Raw genomic sequence first — 26231 nt, forward strand, 5'->3', positions numbered from 1 at the left:
AGAGGGCCCACACTGTCCCTGAGACTCACCATTCATATCGACCCTCAGCATCACAGGACCCACACTGTCCTTGAGACTCACCATTCACATCGACCCTCAGCATCACAGGACCCACACTGTCCCTGAGACTCACCATTCATATCTACCCTCAGCATCACTGGGCCCACACTGTCCCTGAGACTCACCATTCCCCATCGACCCTCAGCATCACAGGACCCACACTGTCCCTGAGACACACTATTCCCCATCGACCCTCAGCATCACAGGCCCCACACTGTCCCTGAGACTCACCATTCACATTGACCCTCAGCATCACAGGGCCCACACTGTCCCTGAGACTCACCATTCCCCATCGACCCTCAGCATCACAGGACCCACACTGTCCCTGAGACACACTATTCCCCATCGACCCTCAGCATCACAGGCCCCACACTGTCCCTGAGACTCACCATTCCCCATCGACCCTCAGCATCACAGGGCCCACACTGTCGTTGCGACTCACCATTCCCCATCCACCCTCAGCATCACAGTGCCCACACTGTCCCTGAGACACACCATTCCCCATCGACCCTCAGCAACAGAGGGCCCACACTGTCCCTGAGACTCACCATTCATATCGACCCTCAGCATCACAGGACCCACACTGTCCTTGAGACTCACCATTCACATCGACCCTCAGCATCACAGGACCCACACTGTCCCTGAGACTCACCATTCCCCATCGACCCTCAGCATCACAGGACCCACACTGTCCTTGAGACTCACCATTCCCCATCGACCCTCAGCAACACAGGACCCACACTGTCCCTGAGACTCACCATTCACATTGACCCTCAGCATCACAGGGCCCACACTGTCCCTGAGACTCACCATTCCCCATCGACCCTCAGCATCACAGGACCCACACTGTCCCTGAGACACACTATTCCCCATCGACCCTCAGCATCACAGGCCCCACACTGTCCCTGAGACTCACCATTCCCCATCGACCCTCAGCAACACAGGACCCACACTGTCCCTGAGACACACCATTCCCCATCGACCCTCAGCATCACAGGGCCCACACTGTCCCTGAGACTCACCATTCCCCATCGACCCTCAGCATCACAGGACCCACACTGTCCCTGAGACTCCCCATTCCCCATCGACCCTCAGCATCACAGGGCCCACACTGTCCCTGAGACTCACCATTCCCCATCGACCCTCAGCATCACAGGACCCACACTGTCCCTGAGACTCACCATTCCCCATCGACCCTCAGCATCACAGGGCCCACACTGTCCCTGAGACTCACCATTCCTCATCCACCCTCAGCATCACAGGACCCACACTGTCCCTGAGACACACCATTCCCCATCGACCCTCAGCATCACAGGACCCACACTGTCCCTGATTCTCACCATTCCCCATCGACCCTCAGCATCACAGGGCCCACACTGTCCCTGAGACTCACCATTCCCCATCGACCCTCAGCATCACAGGCCCCACACTGTCCCTGAGACTCACCATTCCCCATCGACCCTCAACATCACAGGACCCACACTGTCCCTGAGACACACCATTCCCCATCGACCCTCAGCATTACAGGGCCCACACTGTCCCTCAGACTCACCATTCCCCATCACCCTCAGCATCACAGGCCCCACACTGTCCCTGCGACTCTCATTCCCCATTGACCCTCAACCTCACAGGGCCCACACTGTCCCTCAGACTCACCATTCCCCATCACCCTCAGCATCACAGGCCCCACACTGTCCCTGCGACTCTCATTCCCCATTGACCCTCAACCTCACAGGGCCCACACTGTCCCTGAGACTCACCATTCCCCATTGATCCTCAGCATCACAGGCTCCACACTGTCCCTGAAACTTACCATTCCCCATCCACCCTCAGCATCACAGGCCCCACACTGTCCCTGCGACTCACCATTCCCCATCGACCCTCAACATCACAGGCCCCACACTGTCCCTGCGACTCACCATTCCCCATCGACCCACAACCTCACAGGCCCCACAATGTCCCTGAGACTCACCATTCCCCATCGACCCTCAGCATCACAGGACCCACACTGTCCCTGAGACACACCATTCCCCATCGACCCTCAGCATCACAGGACCCACACTGTCCCTAAGACTCACCATTCACATCGACCCTCAGCATCACAGGGCCCACACTGTCCCTGAGACACACCATTCCCCATCAACACTCAGCATCACAGGCCCCACACTGTCCCTGAGACTCACCATTCCCCATCGACCCTCAGCATCACAGGGCCCACACTGTCCCTGAGACTCACCATTCCCCATCGACCCTCAGCATCACAGGACCCACACTGTCCCTGAGACACACCATTCCCTATCAACCCTCAGCATCACAGGACCCACACTGTCCCTAAGACTCACCATTCACATCGACCCTCAGCATCACAGGCCCCACAATGTCCCTGAGACTCACCATTCCCCATCGACCCTCAGCATCACAGGACCCACACTGTCCTTGAGACTCACCATTCCCCATCGACCCTCAGCAACACAGGACCCACACTGTCCCTGAGACTCACCATTCACATTGACCCTCAGCATCACAGGGCCCACACTGTCCCTGAGACTCACCATTCCCCATCGACCCTCAGCATCACAGGACCCACACTGTCCCTGAGACACACTATTCCCCATCGACCCTCAGCATCACAGGCCCCACACTGTCCCTGAGACTCACCATTCCCCATCGACCCTCAGCAACACAGGACCCACACTGTCCCTGAGACACACCATTCCCCATCGACCCTCAGCATCACAGGGCCCACACTGTCCCTGAGACTCACCATTCCCCATCGACCCTCAGCATCACAGGACCCACACTGTCCCTGAGACTCCCCATTCCCCATCGACCCTCAGCATCACAGGGCCCACACTGTCCCTGAGACTCACCATTCCCCATCGACCCTCAGCATCACAGGACCCACACTGTCCCTGAGACTCACCATTCCCCATCGACCCTCAGCATCACAGGGCCCACACTGTCCCTGAGACTCACCATTCCTCATCCACCCTCAGCATCACAGGACCCACACTGTCCCTGAGACACACCATTCCCCATCGACCCTCAGCATCACAGGACCCACACTGTCCCTGATTCTCACCATTCCCCATCGACCCTCAGCATCACAGGGCCCACACTGTCCCTGAGACTCACCATTCCCCATCGACCCTCAGCATCACAGGCCCCACACTGTCCCTGAGACTCACCATTCCCCATCGACCCTCAACATCACAGGACCCACACTGTCCCTGAGACACACCATTCCCCATCGACCCTCAGCATTACAGGGCCCACACTGTCCCTCAGACTCACCATTCCCCATCACCCTCAGCATCACAGGCCCCACACTGTCCCTGCGACTCTCATTCCCCATTGACCCTCAACCTCACAGGGCCCACACTGTCCCTCAGACTCACCATTCCCCATCACCCTCAGCATCACAGGCCCCACACTGTCCCTGCGACTCTCATTCCCCATTGACCCTCAACCTCACAGGGCCCACACTGTCCCTGAGACTCACCATTCCCCATTGATCCTCAGCATCACAGGCTCCACACTGTCCCTGAAACTTACCATTCCCCATCCACCCTCAGCATCACAGGCCCCACACTGTCCCTGCGACTCACCATTCCCCATCGACCCTCAACATCACAGGCCCCACACTGTCCCTGCGACTCACCATTCCCCATCGACCCACAACCTCACAGGCCCCACAATGTCCCTGAGACTCACCATTCCCCATCGACCCTCAGCATCACAGGACCCACACTGTCCCTGAGACACACCATTCCCCATCGACCCTCAGCATCACAGGACCCACACTGTCCCTAAGACTCACCATTCACATCGACCCTCAGCATCACAGGGCCCACACTGTCCCTGAGACACACCATTCCCCATCAACACTCAGCATCACAGGCCCCACACTGTCCCTGAGACTCACCATTCCCCATCGACCCTCAGCATCACAGGGCCCACACTGTCCCTGAGACTCACCATTCCCCATCGACCCTCAGCATCACAGGACCCACACTGTCCCTGAGACACACCATTCCCTATCAACCCTCAGCATCACAGGACCCACACTGTCCCTAAGACTCACCATTCACATCGACCCTCAGCATCACAGGCCCCACACTGTCCCTGAGACTCACCATTCCCCATCGACCCTCAGCATCACAGGCCCCACACTGTCCCTGAGACTCCCCATTCCCCATCGACCCTCAGCATCACAGGGCCCACACTGTCCCTGAGACTCACCATTCCCCATCGACCCTCAGCATCACAGGCCCCACACTGTCCCTGAGACTCACCATTCCCCATCGACCCTCAGCATCACAGGCCCCACACTGTCCCTGAGACTCCCCATTCCCCATCGACCCTCAGCATCACAGGGCCCACACTGTCCCTGAGACTCACCATTCCCCATCGACCCTCAGCATCACAGGACCCACACTGTCCCTGAGACTCACCATTCCCCATCGACCCTCAGCATCACAGGACCCACACTGTCCCTGAAACTCACCATTCCCCATCGACCCTCAGCATTACAGGCCCCACACTGTCCCTGAGACACACCATTCCTCATCGACCCTCAACATCACAGGACCCACACTGTCCCTGAGACTCGCCATTCCCCATCGACCCTCAGCATCACAGGGCCCACACTGTCCTTGTGACTCACCATTCCCCATCGACCCACAACCTCACAGGACCCACACTGTCCCTGAGACACACCATTCCCCATCGACCCTCAACATCACAGGACTCACACTGTCCCTGAGACTCACCATTCACATCGACCCTCAGCATCACAGGACCCACACTGTCCCTGAGACACACCATTCCCCATCGACCCTCAGCATCACAGGACCCACACTGTCCTTGAGACTCACCATTCACATCGACCCTCAACATCACAGGACCCACACTGTCCCTGAGACTCACCATTCCCCATCGACCTTCAGCATCACAGGCCCCACACTGTCCCTGAAACTCACCATTCCCCATCGACCCTCAACATCACAGGACCCACACTGTCCCTGAGACACACCATTCCCCATCCACCCTCAGCATCACAGGGCCCACACTGTCCCTCAGACTCACCATTCCCCATCACCCTCAGCATCACAGGCCCCACACTGTCCCTGCGACTCTCATTCCCCATTGACCCTCAACCTCACAGGGCCCACACTGTCCCTCAGACTCACCATTCCCCATCACCCTCAGCATCACAGGCCCCACACTGTCCCTGCGACTCTCATTCCCCATCAACACTCAGCATCACAGGCCCCACACTGTCCCTGAGACTCACCATTCCCCATCGACCCTCAACATCACAGGACCCACACTGTCCCTGAGACACACCATTCCCCATCGACCCTCAGCATCACAGGGCCCACACTGTCCCTCAGACTCACCATTCCCCATCACCCTCAGCATCACAGGCACAACACTGTCCCTGCGACTCTCATTCCCCATTGACCCTCAACCTCACAGGGCCCACACTGTCCCTCAGACTCACCATTCCCCATCACCCTCAGCATCACAGGCCCCACACTGTCCCTGCGACTCTCATTCCCCATTGACCCTCAACCTCACAGGGCCCACACTGTCCCTGAGACTCACCATTCATATCGACCCTCAGCATCACAGGACCCACACTGTCCCTGAGACTCACCATTCCCCATCCACCCTCAGCATCACAGGCCCCACACTGTCCCTGCGACTCACCATTCCCCATCGACCCTCAACATCACAGGCCCCACACTGTCCCTGCGACTCACCATTCCCCATCGACCCACAACCTCACAGGCCCCACAATGTCCCTGAGACTCACCATTCCCCATCGACCCTCAGCATCACAGGACCCACACTGTCCCTGAGACACACCATTCCCCATCGACCCTCAGCATCACAGGACCCACACTGTCCCTAAGACTCACCATTCACATCGACCCTCAGCATCACAGGGCCCACACTGTCCCTGAGACACACCATTCCCCATCAACACTCAGCATCACAGGCCCCACACTGTCCCTGAGACTCACCATTCCCCATCGACCCTCAGCATCACAGGGCCCACACTGTCCCTGAGACTCACCATTCCCCATCGACCCTCAGCATCACAGGACCCACACTGTCCCTGAGACACACCATTCCCTATCAACCCTCAGCATCACAGGACCCACACTGTCCCTAAGACTCACCATTCACATCGACCCTCAGCATCACAGGCCCCACACTGTCCCTGAGACTCACCATTCCCCATCGACCCTCAGCATCACAGGCCCCACACTGTCCCTGAGACTCCCCATTCCCCATCGACCCTCAGCATCACAGGGCCCACACTGTCCCTGAGACTCACCATTCCCCATCGACCTTCAGCATCACAGGCCCCACACTGTCCCTGAGACTCACCATTCCCCATCGACCCTCAGCATCACAGGCCCCACACTGTCCCTGAGACTCCCCATTCCCCATCGACCCTCAGCATCACAGGGCCCACACTGTCCCTGAGACTCACCATTCCCCATCGACCCTCAGCATCACAGGACCCACACTGTCCCTGAGACTCACCATTCCCCATCGACCCTCAGCATCACAGGACCCACACTGTCCCTGAAACTCACCATTCCCCATCGACCCTCAGCATTACAGGCCCCACACTGTCCCTGAGACACACCATTCCTCATCGACCCTCAACATCACAGGACCCACACTGTCCCTGAGACTCGCCATTCCCCATCGACCCTCAGCATCACAGGGCCCACACTGTCCTTGTGACTCACCATTCCCCATCGACCCACAACCTCACAGGACCCACACTGTCCCTGAGACACACCATTCCCCATCGACCCTCAACATCACAGGACTCACACTGTCCCTGAGACTCACCATTCACATCGACCCTCAGCATCACAGGACCCACACTGTCCCTGAGACACACCATTCCCCATCGACCCTCAGCATCACAGGACCCACACTGTCCTTGAGACTCACCATTCACATCGACCCTCAACATCACAGGACCCACACTGTCCCTGAGACTCACCATTCCCCATCGACCCTCAGCATCACAGGCCCCACACTGTCCCTGAGACTCACCATTCCCCATCGACCCTCAACATCACAGGACCCACACTGTCCCTGAGACACACCATTCCCCATCGACCCTCAGCATCACAGGGCCCACACTGTCCCTCAGACTCACCATTCCCCATCACCCTCAGCATCACAGGCCCCACACTGTCCCTGCGACTCTCATTCCCCATCAACACTCAGCATCACAGGCACCACACTGTCCCTGAGACTCACCATTCCCCATCGACCCTCAGCATCACAGGGCCCACACTGTCCCTGAGACTCACCATTCCCCATCGACCCTCAGCATCACAGGACCCACACTGTCCCTGAGACTCACCATTCCCCATCGACCCTCAGCATCACAGGACCCACACTGTCCCTGAGACTCACCATTCCCCATCGACCCATCAGCATCACAGGACCCACACTGTCCCTGAAACTCACCATTCCCCATCGACCCTCAGCATTACAGGCCCCACACTGTCCCTGAGACACACCATTCCTCATCGACCCTCAACATCACAGGACCCACACTGTCCCTGAGACTCGCCATTCCCCATCGACCCTCAGCATCACAGGGCCCACACTGTCCCTGTGACTCACCATTCCCCATCGACCCACAACCTCACAGGACCCACACTGTCCCTGAGACACACCATTCCCCATCGACCCTCAACATCACAGGACTCACACTGTCCCTGAGACTCACCATTCACATCGACCCTCAGCATCACAGGACCCACACTGTCCCTGAGACACACCATTCCCCATCGACCCTCAGCATCACAGGGCCCACACTGTCCCTGAGACACACCATTCCCCATCCACCCTCAGCATCACAGGACCCACACTGTCCCTGAGACACACCATTCCCCATCCACCCTCAGCATCACAGGGCCCACACTGTCCCTCAGACTCACCATTCCCCATCACCCTCAGCATCACAGGCCCCACACTGTCCCTGCGACTCACCATTCCCCATTGACCCTCAACCTCACAGGGCCCACACTGTCCCTGAGACTCACCATTCCCCATCGACCCTCAGCATCAGAGGCTCCACACTGTCCCTGACACTTACCATTCCCCATCGACCCTCAGCATCACAGGCCCCACACTGTCCCTGCGATTCACCATTCCCCATCGACCCACAACCTCACAGGGCCCACACTGGAGTGTCTCCCCAGGACCTCATTGACCTGAGTCCCACAGGGTGCCCATTGCTCCTCCTTGTGACATAATGAAAAACAAATTTAAAATGCTTTGGGGGATTGATAACATGAAGTAGTCTGCAAGATCTGCCAGTTTGGGCTGTACCGCAAAACCAGCAGACTGATGAGATCTTTGGGTGTTTATGATGTGATGTCATTATGAAATATTCCACTGGTGATATGTTCTATTGCTTGGGCTGTAAATGAGATTTTAATGCAAAATTAAAATAAACCAATTAGCAATTGGCCCCATAAAAACTAATTTTATACTCTATGTGTAAATTATTATTCCATAAGCTATTTTAAAATTCATTTAAAAACAATTCTAAAAATGTTTATGCATTTTCTGTTACTGCCTTCAGTTATTTTCTCAGTGTTCTGTTAAAGGCTTATAATATTAAGTGAAAAGATATGATTTATTTCTTGATTGATGGAAATGTTAACTGATTTAAATATTTAATTTGTTTAAGTATTGAATTTACTGGGTTATAATGACTCTAATTGGACTGACATCAAAAGGCAGCAGGATTTGGGAAAGGGGTTCACAAAGAGTGCTGGATCATGTCCAGTTGTGTGATCTTCTGCTGCAAGCCCTTCCAGAAAGTCCTCGTTATTTGTGAGGCACAGGATCATGGGTTCCTGACAGATAATAAATAAAACAAAATGCAAGGACTGAGTACAGGAGATGGGGTGTTCTGTTGAAGCTGTACACGACGTTGGTGAGGCCTAACTTGGGGTAAAATCTGTCAGTTTTGGTCACCTACCTACAGGAAAGATGTAAACAAGGCTGAAAGAGCGCAGAGAAAATTTACAAGGTTTGTTGCCGGGTCTTGGAGGACCTGAGTTACAATGAAAGATTGAATAGGTTAGGACTTTATTCCTTGGAATGAAGATTGAGAGGAGATTTGATAGAGGAATACAAAATTATGAGGGGTATAGATAGTGTAAATGCAAGCAGGCTTTTTCCATTGAAGTTGGGCGGGACTATAACCTGAGGTCACAGGTTAAGGGTGAAAGGTGAAAAGTTTAAGGGAACATGAGGGAAACATCTTCACTCAGAGGCTGGCGGGAGTGTGGAAGAAGCTGCCAGCAGAACTGATGAATGCAAGCTCAACTTCAATGTTTCAGAGAAGTTTGGATAGGTACTTGGATGGTAGAGGTATGGAGGGCTATGGTCCAGTGCAGGTCATTGGGAGCAAGTGGTTTGGCATGAACTAGATGGGCAGAAGGGTCTGTTTCTGCATTGTACTTTTCTATGACTATACTCATTAGGACCACTGGCTACAATATTTAGGCTGTAGTGACTGGCAGCTGTCAATCAGCCAATGAAATGACAACCTCTATGAGAGTTTCAGCCTGCAAGTTTCAGCATGGTTTAAATAAAAAAGCAGAAACACAGAAGAAAGAGGAGCTGGACTTCTGTTTACTGTGGTATCCTAAAAACACCACCTCCAATGGTGCTACACCACTCCAGAACTGGTGTCACAATTGAGCAGCTGTTGTGATTTTACACTTAGATTTTGGAGCAAGATGTAGATGCGATGGAATTTGCTAGGTGTGTCCAGGAAGGATTTCAGACTAGATCAATGAATCTGGGCAGGACTAGATCAATGAATCTGGGCAGGTTACAGGTTTTTCACTCAGAGACAGTGACCACAACTCTCTGAGCTTTACCATAACCTTGAAGAGGGATAGGAGCAGACAGTCGGGGAAAATATTTAATTGTGGGAGAGCAAAATATGATTCTATTTGGCAGGAACTTGGGAATGAAAATTGGGAACTGGTGTACTCATGGAAATGCACAAGAAGAATGCGGAGGTTATTTAGGGAGCACATGCATGAGTTTTCTGGGTAGGTTTGTGCCATTGAGGTGGGGTGAAGGAATTGTGATTGACAAGCGATATGGAACGTCTCGTCAAAAGGAAGAAAGAAGCTTATGTAAGGCTTGAGAAGCAAGGATCAGACAGGGCTTGGGAGAGTCAGGAGGGAGTTAAAGAAGGGACTTTGGAGAACTAGAGGGGACAAAGAGGCCATCGAGTGGTACATCCAAAGAAAGCAGTTGAGGTGTACACAGAGAGGACTCTCTCCGCTTTACAAGAGTTTAATTCTCCTGGCCTTTCTGCTTCTTAATAATCAAACACGCAGTTTTGTAATTCCAGCTTCCAGCCTGTAGCCTCTGAGTTAGTGCCAGGCTCAGGAACAACAGGCACCTCTTGCATCCCGTCTCACAGATTATGTGTTCAACTCAGCTCACACTGAGCTAACATTAGGGTTCATACAAGACGCGGTCAGCAGCGGAGAGACACAAAAGGGTAGAATATTTGATTTCAGTAGAACACCTGCTGTTGCCTTTTATCCAAAAGCCAAAGCCCTTTTTTATGCCCTTTGACGTCATCCCTCAGATTCTTGGCCACACACTGGGCCCAAACCTTTACTGTTCTCATCTGGGATGCGGGAGATGCACTGAGGGGGTCTTGCCAGTAGCAAGTCTTTTGTCGTTGCTGAAGACCAAGATTTATTAAAAGAGCAAAACGTTTTGCCTCTTGATGACCCCCAAAGGCATCTCAATGAGTTTTGCAGACTATCAATTATATTTGGAGGATTAGCTTGCCATTGTTTCATTGGGAACAGCTGTTGTTTGGTGCACGGCCAGATCCGATGGGCAGCAATGAGGAAATGATCAGTAGGGTCTTTGTTGTAGGTGTTGTCTATTTAATACTTCAGTAATATTTGAATAATCTTGTAGATATATTGTTTGATTAAGCATTCTTGTTCATTTAAATAATTCATTATTTTGGTTCAAAGGATGTTCACAAAAAAGATTCCTGGATTGAAAGGCTTGTCATATGAGGAGCATTTGATGGCTCTGGGCCTGTACTCACTGGAATTCAGAAGAATGAGGGGTGACCTCATTGAACTCTATTGAATGTTGAAAGGCTTCAGTGGAGCGGATGTTGTGAGGATGTTTCCCATAGTGGGGGAGTCTAAGACTAGAGGGTGTCACCTCAGACTTAGAGGGGCGTCCTTTTAGAGCGGAGATGAAGAGGAATTTCTTTAGCCGGAGAGTGGTGAATCTGTGGGATTCATTGCCAGTGGTGGCTGTGGAGGCCAAGTCATTGGGTGTATTTAAGGCAGAGGTTGATGGATTCTTGATTGGTCAGGGCATGAAGGGATACAGGGAGAAGACAGGAGATTGGGTCAGCTATAACAAAATGGTGGAGCAGACTCGATAGCCCAAATGGCCCAATTCTGCTCCTATATCTTATGGACGTTTGGTCTTATTATGGGTTATATGTAAAAATGTGAATTATATACATTATTACACTACCACGTGATATGTGCACACCTCGCTTAAAGTAAACACAAAGTTAGACTCACATTTTGGACTCCCATATCTTCCTTTGAATTAGTTTAATCTTTTGAAGTTACAAACATAACAGTAGGATATGAGCTTCTATTAATCAGGAGGAACTCTCCAGCTGGTTATCAGAGCAGAGCTCTGATATTCTTGCTCTGCACAGATTGAATGTGCACCCCGTTGCCAGAGTTCAGTGATGGTTTATCAGACATTTGGCACTTCTGACTGTGCCACACTCCCTCAGTGCTGCCTGACATTGCCTTCTCAAAAGGGGAGGCACTCAACACCACCTCCATGTTTGCCATCGTGCAGTGTCCCTTCCTCTGGGGTCAGTGAATACCCTAAACTGGGCGTGGAGTGAATGGAAGAAGTCGAGAGTGGGGTTTTTGGGAGTAGTAAGAAACCCGTGGAGTAAATCCCGAACGAGGAGACACAAGAGACTGTGGATGCTGGAATGTGAAGCTACACACCGTCTCAGCGGGTCGAGCAGCCTCGGTGGGAGCAAAGAACTTGCTGAAGTTTTGAGTTGAAATCCTGATCCAGACTGAGGGTAGAGAGGTGAGATGGCCAGCAAAGGGAGGAGAAGACAAGAGGTGGACCGAGGAGGCCTATAAGATGAAAGACAGGGTGATATATTTTCAGGAGTGCTGTAAATCTGGAGTGGAGCACAAATCCAGAATACGGTAAATCTGGGATGGAGTAACTACAGAGTATTGTAAATCTGGAGTGGACTACGTCTGGAATGGAGTCCAAACCCAGAGTTGAGTATGAATCCAGTGTGAGTTGAGGGTAGAATTTAATGTGGTTCAGGGTAAATTAGGAGTGGAATGAATGAGGTGTGTGAGCAGAAATGATGAGAATTAGTCTGATTTTGTGAGGTGTGTAACCATAGAATTGGCACAAGAGGTTGACCCCATCCCTTAGTTTTAAAGCAGGCAGATTCTTCAGCATTGGGCTACCCCTCCCCACAGGCGTGGTTTCTTCCCCCCTTGAGTTCAGCTAGAACAGGCTTGTCACAGGTACCCTGCCTCTGTTGCTGATGGGACACTGAGTGGTGTGAGGGCAGTTTCTGCCACATCTGCATTACATTCCTCGAATATACGTTTCATCTTGTCCAAGTACATTTCTTGAGCATCTGGATAGCAAAGGTGTCATCAAGATGCTCTTTATTGACTACAGCTCAGTATTCAGTACCATTGTCCCCTCAAAACTATCAACAAGCTTCAAAACCTCGGCCTCAATACCCCCTTGAACAATTGGATCCTCGATTCCCTCACCTTTTTGACCTCAGATAGTTTGGTTTGGCAACAATATCGCCTCCACGTCTCCATCAGCACAGGCTATGTGCTTAGCCTCTAGCTCTACTCCCTTCACACTTATGACTGTGAGGCTAAGCACAGCGCCAATGCCATATTTAAGTTTGCTGACGACACAACAGTCGTGAGCCAGCTAAATCAAAGGTGGTGACCAATCAGCATATAGGAGGGAGATTGAAAATCTGGCTGAGTGGTGCCATAACAAACTCTCACTCGATATCAGCAAGACCAAGGAACTGATTATAGACTTCAGGAGAGGGAACCCAGAGGTCAGTGGGTCCTCAATGGAGGTTCAGAGATGGAGAGTATTTGCAACGTTAAATTCCTTGATGTTACTATTTCAGAGGATCTATCCTGGCCCAGCATGTAAGTGCAATTGTGAAGAAAGCACAGCAGTGCCTCTACTTCCGTAGGAGACTGTGGAGATTCAGCATGACATCTAAAATTTCAACAAACTTCTGTAGTTGTGTCATGGAGAGTGTAATGACTGGCTGCATCATGGCCTGATATGGAAATACCAATGATTTTGAATGGATTTGGCCCAGCACAGCATGGGTGAAACCCTCCCAACCACTGATCACATCTGTGTGAAACGTTGCCGTAGAAAAGGAGCATCCATCATCAAAGATCCCCACCACCCAGGCCATGCTGTCTACCATCAGTTACTACCTTTCAATCATCAGGCTCTTGAATAAAAGGGGATAACTACACTTGCTCCATCACTGAGATCTTCCAACAATAGATAATCTCACTTTAAGAACTCTTTATCTCATGATCCCTTGTTATTTATATTTGCATTTGCACAGTTTGTTGTCTTCTGCACTCTGGTTGATCTTTCATTGATCCTGTTATAGTTACTATTCTGTAGATTTGCTGAGTATGGCCACAGGACAATGAATCTCAGGGTTGTGGTGACATATACGTACTTTGATATTACATTTACCTCGTACTTTGAAATCTTAATTTTAGAGATACAGCACAGAACAGGCCCTTCCGGCTCAACAGGCCACACCATCCAGCAACCCAGCTACTTTCGTTGTTGTTCAGTCGTTCAGTTGAGTCCAACTCTTTGTGACCTCATGGACTACACAGGATCTGCAGTAGATTGCCAGGCCTTTCTTCCATGCAGATACTGCTGCTGCCCAGGCTGGGTTTTGAACTCTGGATCATTTGCCTTGAAGTCCAGTGCTGATGCCACTACACTACCAGCCGGCCCACCCCGCTATGTCATCCTAGCCTAATCACAGGACAATTTACAATGAACAGTTAATCCACTGACCAATATGTTTTTGGAATGTGGGAGGAAAGTGGAGCACTGGAAGAAATCCACACGGTCACAGGACTCATGAACATAGAAAATAGATCATAGAACAGTACAGCACAGGAACAGGCCCTTCAGCCCACAATGTTGTGCCAGCTCATCTAAAAAGCAAATCAAAAACAAAGTTCAAAGTAAAATTTATTATCAGAGTACATACATGTTGCCACAAACAACCCTGAGATTCTTTTTCCTACAGTCACTCTAAATAAACCTATAGAACAGTAACTGTAAACAGGATCAATGAACAAAAAAATGTGCAAATGCAAATATAAATAAATAGCAATAAAAATTAGAGCATGAAATAACAAGATGAAGTGTCCTTAAAGTGAGACCATCGGTTGTGGAAACACCAGAAATAGGAGTGTAATTATTCTCTTTTGTTCAGGAGCCTGATGGTTGAGGGGTAGTAACTGTTCCTGAACCTGGAGCCTCGAGGCTCTTGTACCTTCTACCTGTTGGGAGCAGTGAGAAAAGATCATGGCCTGGGTGGTGAGGATCTCTGATGATGGATGCTGCTTTTCTACGGCAATATTTCATGTAGATGTGCTCCAATGGTTGGTTGGGTTTCACTCGTGTTGTACTGGGCTGAGTCCATTACCTTTTGTAGGATTTTCCGATCAAGGGCATTGGTGTTCCGATACCAGGCAGTAATACAGCCAGTTGGCACACTTTCCATCACACATCTATAGAAGTTAGCCAAGGTTTTTGATAATATGCCGAACCTCTGCAGACTCCTGAGCAAGTAGAGGTGCTGTAGTGCTTTCTTTGCAACTATATTTTTATGATGCGTCCAGGACCCAAAAGCCAGCCCCTCCTACCTACACAATATCCATACCCCTCCATCTTCCTCACATTCATGTACCTATCTAAATATCTTCTAAAGGCATCTAATATATTTGCCACTACCACCATACCAGGCAGCACATTCCAGACATCCAACACTCTCTGAGTAAAAAAAAAATATCCCTCACATCCCCCTTGAACCTACCCCCTTTCACCTTCAATGCACGCCCTCTGGTATTAGACATTTCAATCAACCCTGGGAAACATACTCTCTGTCCACTTTATATGTGCCCTTCATAATCTTATAAACCTCTATCAGATCACCCCTCAGCCTCTGCCGCTCCAGAGAAAACAACCCAAGTGTGTCCAGCCTCTCTTGTTAGCACCTGCTCTCTAAACCAGGCAGCATCCTGGTAAAAACCTCTTCTGCCCTTTTCCAAAGCCTCAACATCCTTCCTATAGCGGGGCAACCAAAACTGTATGCGACACTTCAGATGTGACCTAGCCAGAGTTTTATAAAGTTGCAACATAACCTCCTGACTTTTGAACTCAGTACCTTGACTAATAAAAGCAAATATTCCATAAGCCTTCTTAACCACCCTATCGACCTGTGTAGCTACTTTCAAGAAGCTATGAACTTAGATCCCAAGATCTCTCTGCTCAGCAACACTGTTAATGACCTTCCCCGTAACAGTGTCCTGTCTCCTTGTATTTGTCCTACCAAGGTGCAACACCTCACATTTATCTGGGTTAAACTCCATCTGCCATTTCTCTGCCCATGTCTGCGATGGATCTAAATAGTGCTATATTCTTTGCTAGACTCCTGCACTATGCACCAATTTTGGTGTCATCTGCATGTTTATTAACCCTCCCATCTACATTTCCATCCAGATCATTTACTGTACATACATTACAAACAGCGGAGATCCCAGCACAGATCCCTGTGGAACACCACTAATTACAGACCTCCAGCTCGAGTAAGTCCCTCCAACCACAACAATGTCTTCAATGGCAAGCCAGTTCTGAATCCAAACAGCCAATTCACCGCGGATCCCATGCATCTTAATCTTCTGTATTACCCGCCCATGGGGGACTTTGTCAAGTGCCTTACTAAAAACATCCACTGCCCTACCTTCATCAAACTTTCTCATGACCTGTCACACACAAAGCCATGCTGGCTCTCTCTAACTGGGTTTCCAAATGCTTATATATCCTATCCCTAAGAATTTTATCCAGCAATTTCCTTACAATTGACGTGAGACTCACCGGTCTATAGGCCCCAAGATTTTCCCTTGTTCCCTCCTTAAATAGAGGTAAATATTAGCCACTTGCCAGTCCTCCGGGACCTCACCTGTGCCAGGAAAGGACATGAAGAAACTAGTCAAGACCCCAGTAATCTCGTCTGTTGCCTCATTCAATAACTTCAGGTAAATTCCATCGGGCCCTGGGGACTTATCCACCTTAATAGTACTTAGGAGGCCCAACACTTCCTCCTCCTTGACCTCTAAACACCCTAACGTATTTATACACTGAGTACTGATCTCCTGGTCCTCCATATCCTTTTCTTTGGTAAATACTGAAACAAACTACTCATTAAGTACTTCACTCACATTCTCCGCATCCATGCAAATATACCCCCCCCCTTTTTATCCTTGAGTGGTTTCCCCCCTCTCCCTACTAATCCTTTTACTCTTTATGTATGTATAGAACGCCTTGGGATTCAGTTAACCCTACTTGCCAAGGACTTTTCACAGCACCTCTTGACTTTCTTAATTCCTTTCTTTAGTTTTTTTTAATGGCTTCTCTATACTCGTGTGCTCCGTTTGATCCTGACTTCCAAAACTTTACATACTTCTCCGTTTCTTCTTGACTAAATTCATCACCTCTTTGGACATCCAAAGTTTGCTTATCTTTCCATCCTCGTCCTTCCTTCTAACAGGAACATACCTTTCCTGTACTCTGTGCAATTGATCCTTAAACACCCTCCACATGTCTGAGGTGGACTTGCCAGGAAAGAAGGTGCTCCCAAATAACTCTTTTTAACTCCTGCCTAACACACTGGTAATTTGCCCTGCTCCAATTTAAAACTCTCCGGCAAGGATCCTTATCTACAGCTATCCTGAAAGTTAAGGAGTTGTGGCCACTGTTGCCAACTGTTCATCCACTGAAAAGTCAGTCAGCTGGACAGGGTCGTACCCAAGATCAGGTCCAGTACAGCTCGTCCTCTCCTTAGACCTCATTATTCCATTTTACACTGTATTTTTATTCTGTAATTTTAATATCTTTGCATTGTACTAATGATGCAAGTCAGACTGTTTTATATCCTACAGGGACCAATGTTCCCTCTCATTTGTAATGACCAGTTTGCGCAAAGATCTTTTGTTGTGCGATTTTTGTGCCCCGTGTCAACACTGTGTGTGGCCTGAATTTTAAACACAGAAGTATTCACCTTAACAGCTTGCAAAACACTGTCAATAAGAACTTTGGTCTCCTCTGGGTTTGATGGTTTTCACTCTCGTTCATCTGGACTCTCACGAAACGCACGTAGCTGGCCTGTAGCGGGTATTGAAGGATTTTCTCGTGGGAGCTTTTGCACACTGTCCACATGTGATTTGCTTGGTAAATAACACACTTAAAAAGTCAGGTTTCCAAATATCACTCCACTTTTTCCCACTTGCCGATTCTCCAACAACTTTTGCATCGCGACAAGACACACAGGTAACACCAGTTTCTGTCTTGCACATAAATATTTCTCGTAGCTGCATGTCCCTGCCCCCATGAGTTCTCAGTGTAGCAGTTTCTAGTGTTTCATTAAGCCATTCTGCTTTAAACGAACTAGCAGTTCTTTCGCGCTTCACACTCTTTGCTTCTTTAGAATTTGAACTAGTGAATCAATCATTTCTTCAATGAAAAGCCTGAATAAGCCAATTCTAAAATCTGCAGACAAATTCATCGCAAACTCCACCTTGTAAACACCGTCGACTTCGGAAACCGGAAAAGGAAATGTGATTGTGAGATGTACTTAACATGCCAACGAGGTAGAGGGTGACAACCTTCTATGCGCAGTTTAAATTCCTTTGTGCCCTACTGGCAAAAGGTGTGTGCGGGCCTAGAGGGAACATTGACAAGGAACACTTGCTGTGTGGATAGCGTGAGTGAACTAGGGCTTTTCTCTTTGGAGTGAAGGAGATGAGAAGTGATGTGATAGAGGTATACAACATGATAAGAGGGATAGAGAGAGTGGACAGCCAGAGACATTTTCCCAGGGCGGAAATGGCAAATGTGAAGGGGCATGATTTAAAGCTGACTGGAGGGAAGTACAGGGGGATGTCAGAGCTAAGTTTTTACTCAGAGTGGTGGATGCATTGGACACCTTGTTCAGGGTGGTGGTAGAGGCAAATTCATTAGGGGCATTTAAGAAACTTTTAGATAAACACATGGATGACAGAATAATGGAGAGAAGGGGAGGGATGGGCTGATCTTAGAGTAGATTAAAAGGTCCGCACAACATCGTGGGGCACAGGGCCAGTACTGTGCTGTAATTTCTATGTTCTGTATTCTGTGTAAGTCAGTTACAATAAACTTGATTATGATTCAATATCTACGCCCCCCCCCCCCCCCCCCCGTGATGCAGTAGAGGCAGGAGGTACATACAGTGTTGTTGGAACCACTCAACACAGTAGACACCATCTGTGGAATGAGAAACAGTGTTAACATTTCAGTTGTGATGAAGGATCTCAGATCTGAAATATCTTGTGGATCTTTCTTCACAGATACTGCCTGACCTGGTGAGTGTTTCCAACATTTTCTGGTTTTGTTTCTGTAGCTTTAGTACATAGAAGAGTACGGCTTAGGAATGTTTTCTATGGGGGGGGGAGGGAGACTAGGATCAGAAGGTCTCAGAATACAGGGATATCCATTCAGATCAGAGATGAGGAGGAATTTCTTTAACCAGAGGGTGGTGAATCTGTGGAATTCATCACCACAGGCAGCTTGGGCCAGTTCACTGGAGGTTATAAGGTTCTTATTACTCAGGGCATGAAAGGTTATGGGGAAAAGTCAAGAGATTGAGGTTGAGAGAGAAATGGATCAGCCATGGTGAGATAGCAGAGCAGATTTAAGGGGCTGAATGGCCTAATTCTGCTCCTACACCTTATGGCCTAATACTGATAGGAGCTGGGTGATGCATCTCAGGGTCTGGCTGCTGGAGAGCGTCTGTAGTGCATGAGGGAGTTTTGACAGCAGAGACCTCGGGATCCTGCTTGACAGTTCCATGAAGGTAGCAACGCAGGTCAGAAGGCGCATGGCAGAGAAAGATGGGGAGAAACGGGTCAAGTTTGGAGGAGCGTATAAAAACCGTGAGGTATTAGTGAAGGGCTTTACAAAAGAAGCATGGGCTCTGGTTATCTCAAGGACAGTAGTCAGTGGTAGATGCAGAGGTGACAAGCCTGCAGGGGTGTCAGTGTTTAGGGGAGGAGGTGGGAGAATGGAGTTGAGAGGGAAAATAAATCAGCCCTGATCGAATGGCGGGCAAGATTCGATGGGCTGAATGGAGTAATTCTACTCCTATATCTCATGGCCATAAGGAATAAGGTGAAGTGTCAAAGCAAAAAGATATGTGGCTGCTGGAAGAAAATCTTAGGGAATACATAATAAGTGATATTAACATGAATAAATTACGTAAGATTAAACAGGTGCAGTACCGGAGAGACTCACGAAAGAAGTGTCGGAGAACAGGCAGGAGGAAGATCCAATAATGCAAACACGGACACATGGATGATCCGTGATTAGGTAGGAGAAAGGTGCAACAATAAAGAGACGTTTGAAAGAAATTGAGATGATGCAGAGAAAGGAGACGAGGGAATGAGTTACAGGAGAGCGATGTAACAAAGGGAAGGCTCATGAAAGAATTGTCAGAGGCTAAACAAAAGAATGAAGGCGCGCACAGTTATACTGGCCTCTGAGTGACAGCATTATTGCAATAAATGTGGAAGGAGGAGGAAAGAGAATAATTGAGTGCTTCAAGAGAGAAATGATTTAAAAGCAGCCGTTTGTGAGTAACAAAAGGAAGCCAAGACTGGGGCTGAGCGTTCCAAACACCAGTGAGCACACTTACAAAGATCACTGCCTCAAGGAGCAGCGTTCTTTGTCAAAGTCTCTCACCATCCAGACTATGGCCTCCTTCTCACTACCATCAGGAAGGAGGTGCATACTGTCAACCTTAGGTCCCACACCAGTTACAACCCTACGACTGGCAGGCTCCTGAACCAGCGAGGACAACTTCACTCACCACAACACTGAACTGACTGCCCAACACAATCTTTGGACTCACCGTCAAGGACTCGATGTGGTTTACTTATTTATTTGTGTTTTTTTTTCAGATTTGTGCAGTTTGTCTGATTAGTTGTTTGTCAGTCTTTGTGTGCAGTTTTTCACTGAGTCTATCGTATTTGTTCTGTGAATATGAATCTCAGGGTAGTATTTGCTGACACACACACACCTTCATAATCAATTTACGTTGAACTTTGAGCCTTAGTTTTGAAACATGAGGAGGAAATTGAAGAAAGGTGTAGACAGAGGTGGCATGGAAGGGAAACACATTGAATACACGGTGGAGAAGACTAGAGAGAACTGCAGAAGAGAAGGAAAATTGGCAAGTGAGAATTGGTAAAGCACAGAGAAGTCAGACTGGAAGAGTTGGGGAGGACCCTATGGTATCAGTTTAGGACTGAACAGAAGAGATTATGCAGATGCTGTAAGTCCAGAGCAATACACACATGGTGCCAGACAAACTCAGCGACTCAGGCAGCGTCTGTGTTTTGGGCTGAGACCCTTCATCAGGACTGGAAAGGAAGGGGGAAGAAGGTGGGAGAGGGGAAGACTTGTACAGAAGATTAAGAATCGACTCCTTCACAATTCAAGATAAAACTTAGCTTTATTTGTCACATGTACATCAAAATGTACAGTGAAATGCGTTGCTTGCGTCATATCAGATCAGCAAGGGTTGTGCTGGGCAGCCCGCAATTATCCCTACACTCTCGTGCCAACAGGGCATGCCCACGGTTTGCTAACCCTCGCTAACCCTTGCTTTGGTATGGGGAGGAAACCCACACAGTCACGGGGAGAACATACAAACTCCTTGCAGGCAGCGGCAGGAACTGAACTGGATCGGTGATCACTGGTGGTCTAATGCTAAATACAAAAGACATAGGAATCCTTCAGCCTATGTGAAGGTTGACAAGTGCTTGTCAGGTCCGTGCTTGGAGAATGGTTGCATTGATTCTGTAATTTGTTCAAGTTAGCCATGTACCAGGGAATAGTTTGGCAGTAAAGGAAAGGTAAGTAGATGGTAGGGTTATGGGGAGGGGGGGGGGGGCGGCAATGGTCCCAGTGCCAGCTGATGGGATTAGGAAAATGTAATGGTTCAGCATGAACTAGATGGGCTGAATGGCCTGTATCTGTGCTATACTTTTCTATGACTCTATGAGTCTTTGTCTGTGTTGTGAGAAAATGCGAAGAGTCCACTGTAGCTCCAGTGCAGAGTTCAGGTGAACAAAAACAATGTATTTGATTAGGATGGGGGAGTTCTGGTAAGTTTACCCCGGCAACAGAGGAAGCTACAGTAAGTGGTGGACAGAGTGCAGTCCATCACAGGCAAAGCCCTCCCCGTCGCTGAGCACATTTACAAGGACCGCTGCCAAAAGAAAGAAGTATCCATCATCAACGACCCCCAGGCCATGCTCTATTCTCACTGCGGCCATTTGCAAGGAGGTAAGGAGCCTCGTCCCACACCAGCAGGTTCAAGAAGAGTTACTACCCTTCATATTGTTAATATGAAATAAACTGCAGAGAGTTATAAAGTTAGTCAGCTCCATCATGAGTACTAGTCTCCATAGTATTCAAGACATCTTCAGGGAGTGGTGTCCCAAAAAGGCAGTGTCCATCATTAAGGACCCATATCACCCAGGATATTCCCCTTTCTCATGTCACCATCAGGAAGGAGGTACAGTCGCCTGAAGGCACACACTCAGTGATTCAGGAACAGCTTCTTCCCCTCTGCCATCTGATTTTGGAATGGACAATGAACTCATGAACACTACCTCACTACTTTTTTATTTCTAAATTTTGCACTAATTTAATTTAACTACTTACTATATGCTTACTGTAATTCAGTAATTCAGTTTTTTCTCTATCATGTATTACATCGTATTGCTGCATAGTCAACAAATTTCGTGACAAACGCTGATGATATTAAACCTGATTTTGATTTATATTTCCTTTAACAAAAATACTTTCCTCCTAAGATTTTGTTCTGATAAAGACATCTGCTTTAGCAAAGCTTTCTAATCTTCCTAGACTTGCTAGACAAGTAAACCAACTCAAAAAGGAATATTGACATTCCTGTTATTCATAGAATAGAATCTACCACAATTTTGAAAGATCTGAAAACAGAATATGTATCTAAATGGATTAACAGATTAAGATGTTTCACCTGATGTGAGTTTGTGTAAATGAGGAGGCAATTAAATCTCACTCAGTCTGTCACATGTGTGGTGGTCCTCCTAATGATCGTAGAGAGACTATCAGCTCTTCTTGTATATCCCTGATTAAAGTGGATTGGGAAGGAGGAAAGGTTGTGTCATGAACTCTGTCTAAGTCCTAGGGGCTCCCAACCTGGGGCCCATGGGCCCCTTGGTTAACGGTAAAGTTCCATAGCATAAAAAATGTTGGGAACCTCCGAAAGAGAAAGAAGGTATTATTAACAAGAAAACCTGCAGATGCTGGAAATCCAAAGCAACGCACACAAAATGCTGGAGGAACTCAGCAGGTCAGTCAGTGGTTGTGGAAAAGAGTAAACAGTCGAGGTTTCAGGTTGAAACCCTTCATCAAGACATCATGAGTCCTGATGAAGGGTCTTGGCCCGCACTGTCGACTGTTTCAACTTTCTATAGATGCTGCCTGGCCTCCTGAGTTCCTCCTGCATTTTGTGTGTGTTGCAAAGGACTAATTAATTGTGTTTATGTAAGTGTGCTCATGTATGACCACAACTGCATATGGTGGTAATCTGGCATGTCCAGAAACATAAACATCTACATTGTGCCGACTTAGGCAACATTGAGAGAACATACAGTAGAATCCTACAACCCTTACAATATTAATATATCTTACCAAATTCTAATCCAAGCTTAGAAGGATACACCAGCATATTTGGACATAATATTGACTTGCATAAACCCAACATCTTGCTGAAATATCAAATCATTAAAAAAATTAAATGTCACCCAACATGCGTATTGTGGGAAATAAAATAAAGGTAAAGTGATCCAAGTCACCACAAGGTGGCAGGACTTGTGCATTTGTACAACCGCAGCTGAGCTCAAACTTTGAACTTTGCTCGTGTCGCGTGCGGCCCTAAATTCAGTTGACGGCTGTGATCTCTTCACCTGTATCTATTCGTGATGGAGGAACACGGGTATGTGCTGTCTCAGGTAGAACGAGAGAACCAAGATCAAGCAAAAGGCACGATTTACATCATCCGTTTTCTCCATAAAGTTCTGTCTCTCAGTACAGAATGTGACTAGGAACAGCTCCAGGTGCTCAGAGCTCTACCCCACCATAGCTCCTCACTGAACACAAGAAAACAGGTGCATGAGGCCAGTCGAGTCCTCAAATTTACCCCACATATGACTGATCAATGCTGGCTTCTGTACAAGACCCCCATGCTGTCAATTCATTGATCTTTAGAACAGTCAAGGTAACATCTAACACCAGGGACACCCGCCACCCAGGTCATGCTCTCTTCTCGCTGCTGGCATCAGGAAGAAGGTACTGAAGCCTCAAAGACCCAGACTGCCAGGTTCAGGAACAGTTATTACCCCTCCAACCATCAGGCTCTTGAACTAGAAGAGATAACTTTCCTCAGCTTCACTTGCCCCATCACTGAACTGATATATGAACAACCTACTGACTCCAGCACCTCCCCTGCAAGAAGCTACCCTTTAAGTCTTCTGCCTCTCACCTTAAACCTAGCCCTCCTGCTTTTGATACCCTTACTGAAGGAAGCAGATTCTGCCTAGCTACCCTTTCATAATCATGATCCAGGAAGAGCTCGTTTGGAAGCAGAGGAAAGGTCACACAAGTTCTTGATGCTAATGGTATTTCAGGGTGCAGCCCAGCAGGACTGATGCACAGAGTCAACGGTCCTGTGAGTGTCCTGAGAATGTGCTTGAACACTGACCTGACAGGAGATCTTCAGCAGGTCCACCTTCCGGAGGCTGCAGAACAGAGAGGAGGAAACACGTCAATAAATTGGAGACACGGAGGCTGCAGATGCTGAAATCTGGAGCAACGAGCAATCTGCTGGAGAAACTCCACAGTTCCTTCTTTCCACAGATGCTGCTGGACACTCTGAGTTCTTCCAGTAGATTGTTCATTACTCATCAATACATAATCACCCCGGACGTATCCGAGCACCACTGAAGGCCCAACAAACATAGTAATGAGCGCAATTCCAAATGAAGAATGATACTTCAGGGAGAGAGGCCATTTGGCTGATTGTACTATAGGAGAAGGATGAAAGCATTGATTTCAGTATTGATTTCCTTACTCATGGAAAGATATTAATTCATTGGAAGCATTTCAGAAGACACTTTCAGAGGATACATGAAACAAATGAGTTAGAGTCGTAGAGCACTACAGCACAGTAAAAGATCCTTTGGCCTATCTAGTCTGCGCTGGCTTGGTTATTTTATGAGGTTTGGACAGGCTAGACTCGTGCCCATTGGAGATTTGAAGATTGACAGGGGCCTTGAATGAAATGTAAGATCCCAAGGTACTGTACTTTAATGTCGAGTCACAGAGTTCGGCCCTTCAGTCCAACTTTATAAAACTCTGGTGAGGCCACATCTGGAGTATTGTGTACAGTTCTAGTCACCCCTCTATAGGAAGGAAGTTGAGGCTTCGGAGAGGGTGCAGAGAGCTTTACCAGGATGCTGCCTGGTTTTACAAGAGGCAGATGAACTTGGGCTGGTTTCTCTGAAGCACCTGAGGCTGAGGGGAGATCTGATGGGGGTTTACAAGATTATGAGAGTGGACACTGAGTACCTGTTCCCTAGGGCTGAAATGTCACACAGAGGGCATGCACTGAAGGTGAGGGGGAAGGGTCAATGCAGATGTGAGGGGTAAGTTTTTTACCCAGCAAGTGGTGGATGCCTGGAATGAGCTGCCTGGTATGATGGCAGTGGCAAATAGATTAGAGGCTTTTAAGAGATGTTTAGACAGGAACGTGGATGTAAGGAAGAATGAGGGATATGAACATTGTGTGGGTAGGAGAGTTGAGTTTTTGGGTGTTTTTGATTTGCTTTTTAGCTGATCCAGCACAACATTGTGGGCTGAAGGGCCTGTTCCTGTGCTGTACTCTTTTGTGTTCATCCATGCCAACCAGGGAGCCCATTTAAGCCACTGTACATCCATTTGCCTACACCTCACCAATAGCCCTCTAAGCATTCCCTTTCCGTGGACCTGTCGAAGTGTCTTTTAAACGTTGCTATCGTACCTGCTTCAACCACTTCCACTGGCAGCTTGCTCCATACACGCACCACCATCACTGTGAAGAAGTTGCCCCTCATGCCCCTCCTAAACCTTTCCCCTCTCACCTTACACGTGACAAAGATGTTTCCTCTTGAGGAAGAATGTAGAATCTCAGCTCATGTGTCTGAATGATTAGAGCTGGTCACTACAACATCTTCATTGGCAAGCTAGCCCGGTGTTGACCAATGTCCGGTAAAACTAATATCCTGAGAACCACGGCCTTGAAGAACACGTTATGTTCCGCCTGATGACGTAAATATTAATTTCTCTTTCTGATGAACAAAAACTCCACCCCGCATCCTCTTCCCGTATTTCCTCCTGAGTCCCCTCCTCCTTCCCTTTCTCCTATTGCCCCCTTTCCTCTCCTACTCCAGTCCTTGACCTTTCCCACCTACCTGGCTTCACCTATTACCTTCCAACCAGCCTCTTTCCCTCCCCCCCCCACCTTTTAGTTCAGGCATCTCCCCCTTTCCTTTCCAGTCCTGAAGAAGGGTCTCAGCACAAAACGTCAACTGTTTACTCATTTC

At 48.5% G+C, this 26231-nt stretch overlaps 1 protein-coding gene across 1 annotated transcript in view; it reads right to left on the reverse strand.

Annotated features, from left to right (window-relative positions):
- The window catches only part of LOC132406527 (adenylate kinase isoenzyme 5-like), a 110766-nt gene that overhangs the window by 37435 nt on the left and 47100 nt on the right, over positions 1-26231 (reverse strand). Inside the window, exon 8 of the mRNA XM_059992320.1 lies at positions 24353-24389. Coding sequence (XP_059848303.1) covers positions 24353-24389 — 37 coding nt within the window. The remainder of the gene's footprint in view (positions 1-24352; positions 24390-26231) is intronic.

This window comes from Hypanus sabinus, chromosome 16, assembly GCF_030144855.1.
Source record: "Hypanus sabinus isolate sHypSab1 chromosome 16, sHypSab1.hap1, whole genome shotgun sequence".
In the NCBI taxonomy this organism is placed as follows: domain Eukaryota; kingdom Metazoa; phylum Chordata; class Chondrichthyes; order Myliobatiformes; family Dasyatidae; genus Hypanus; species Hypanus sabinus.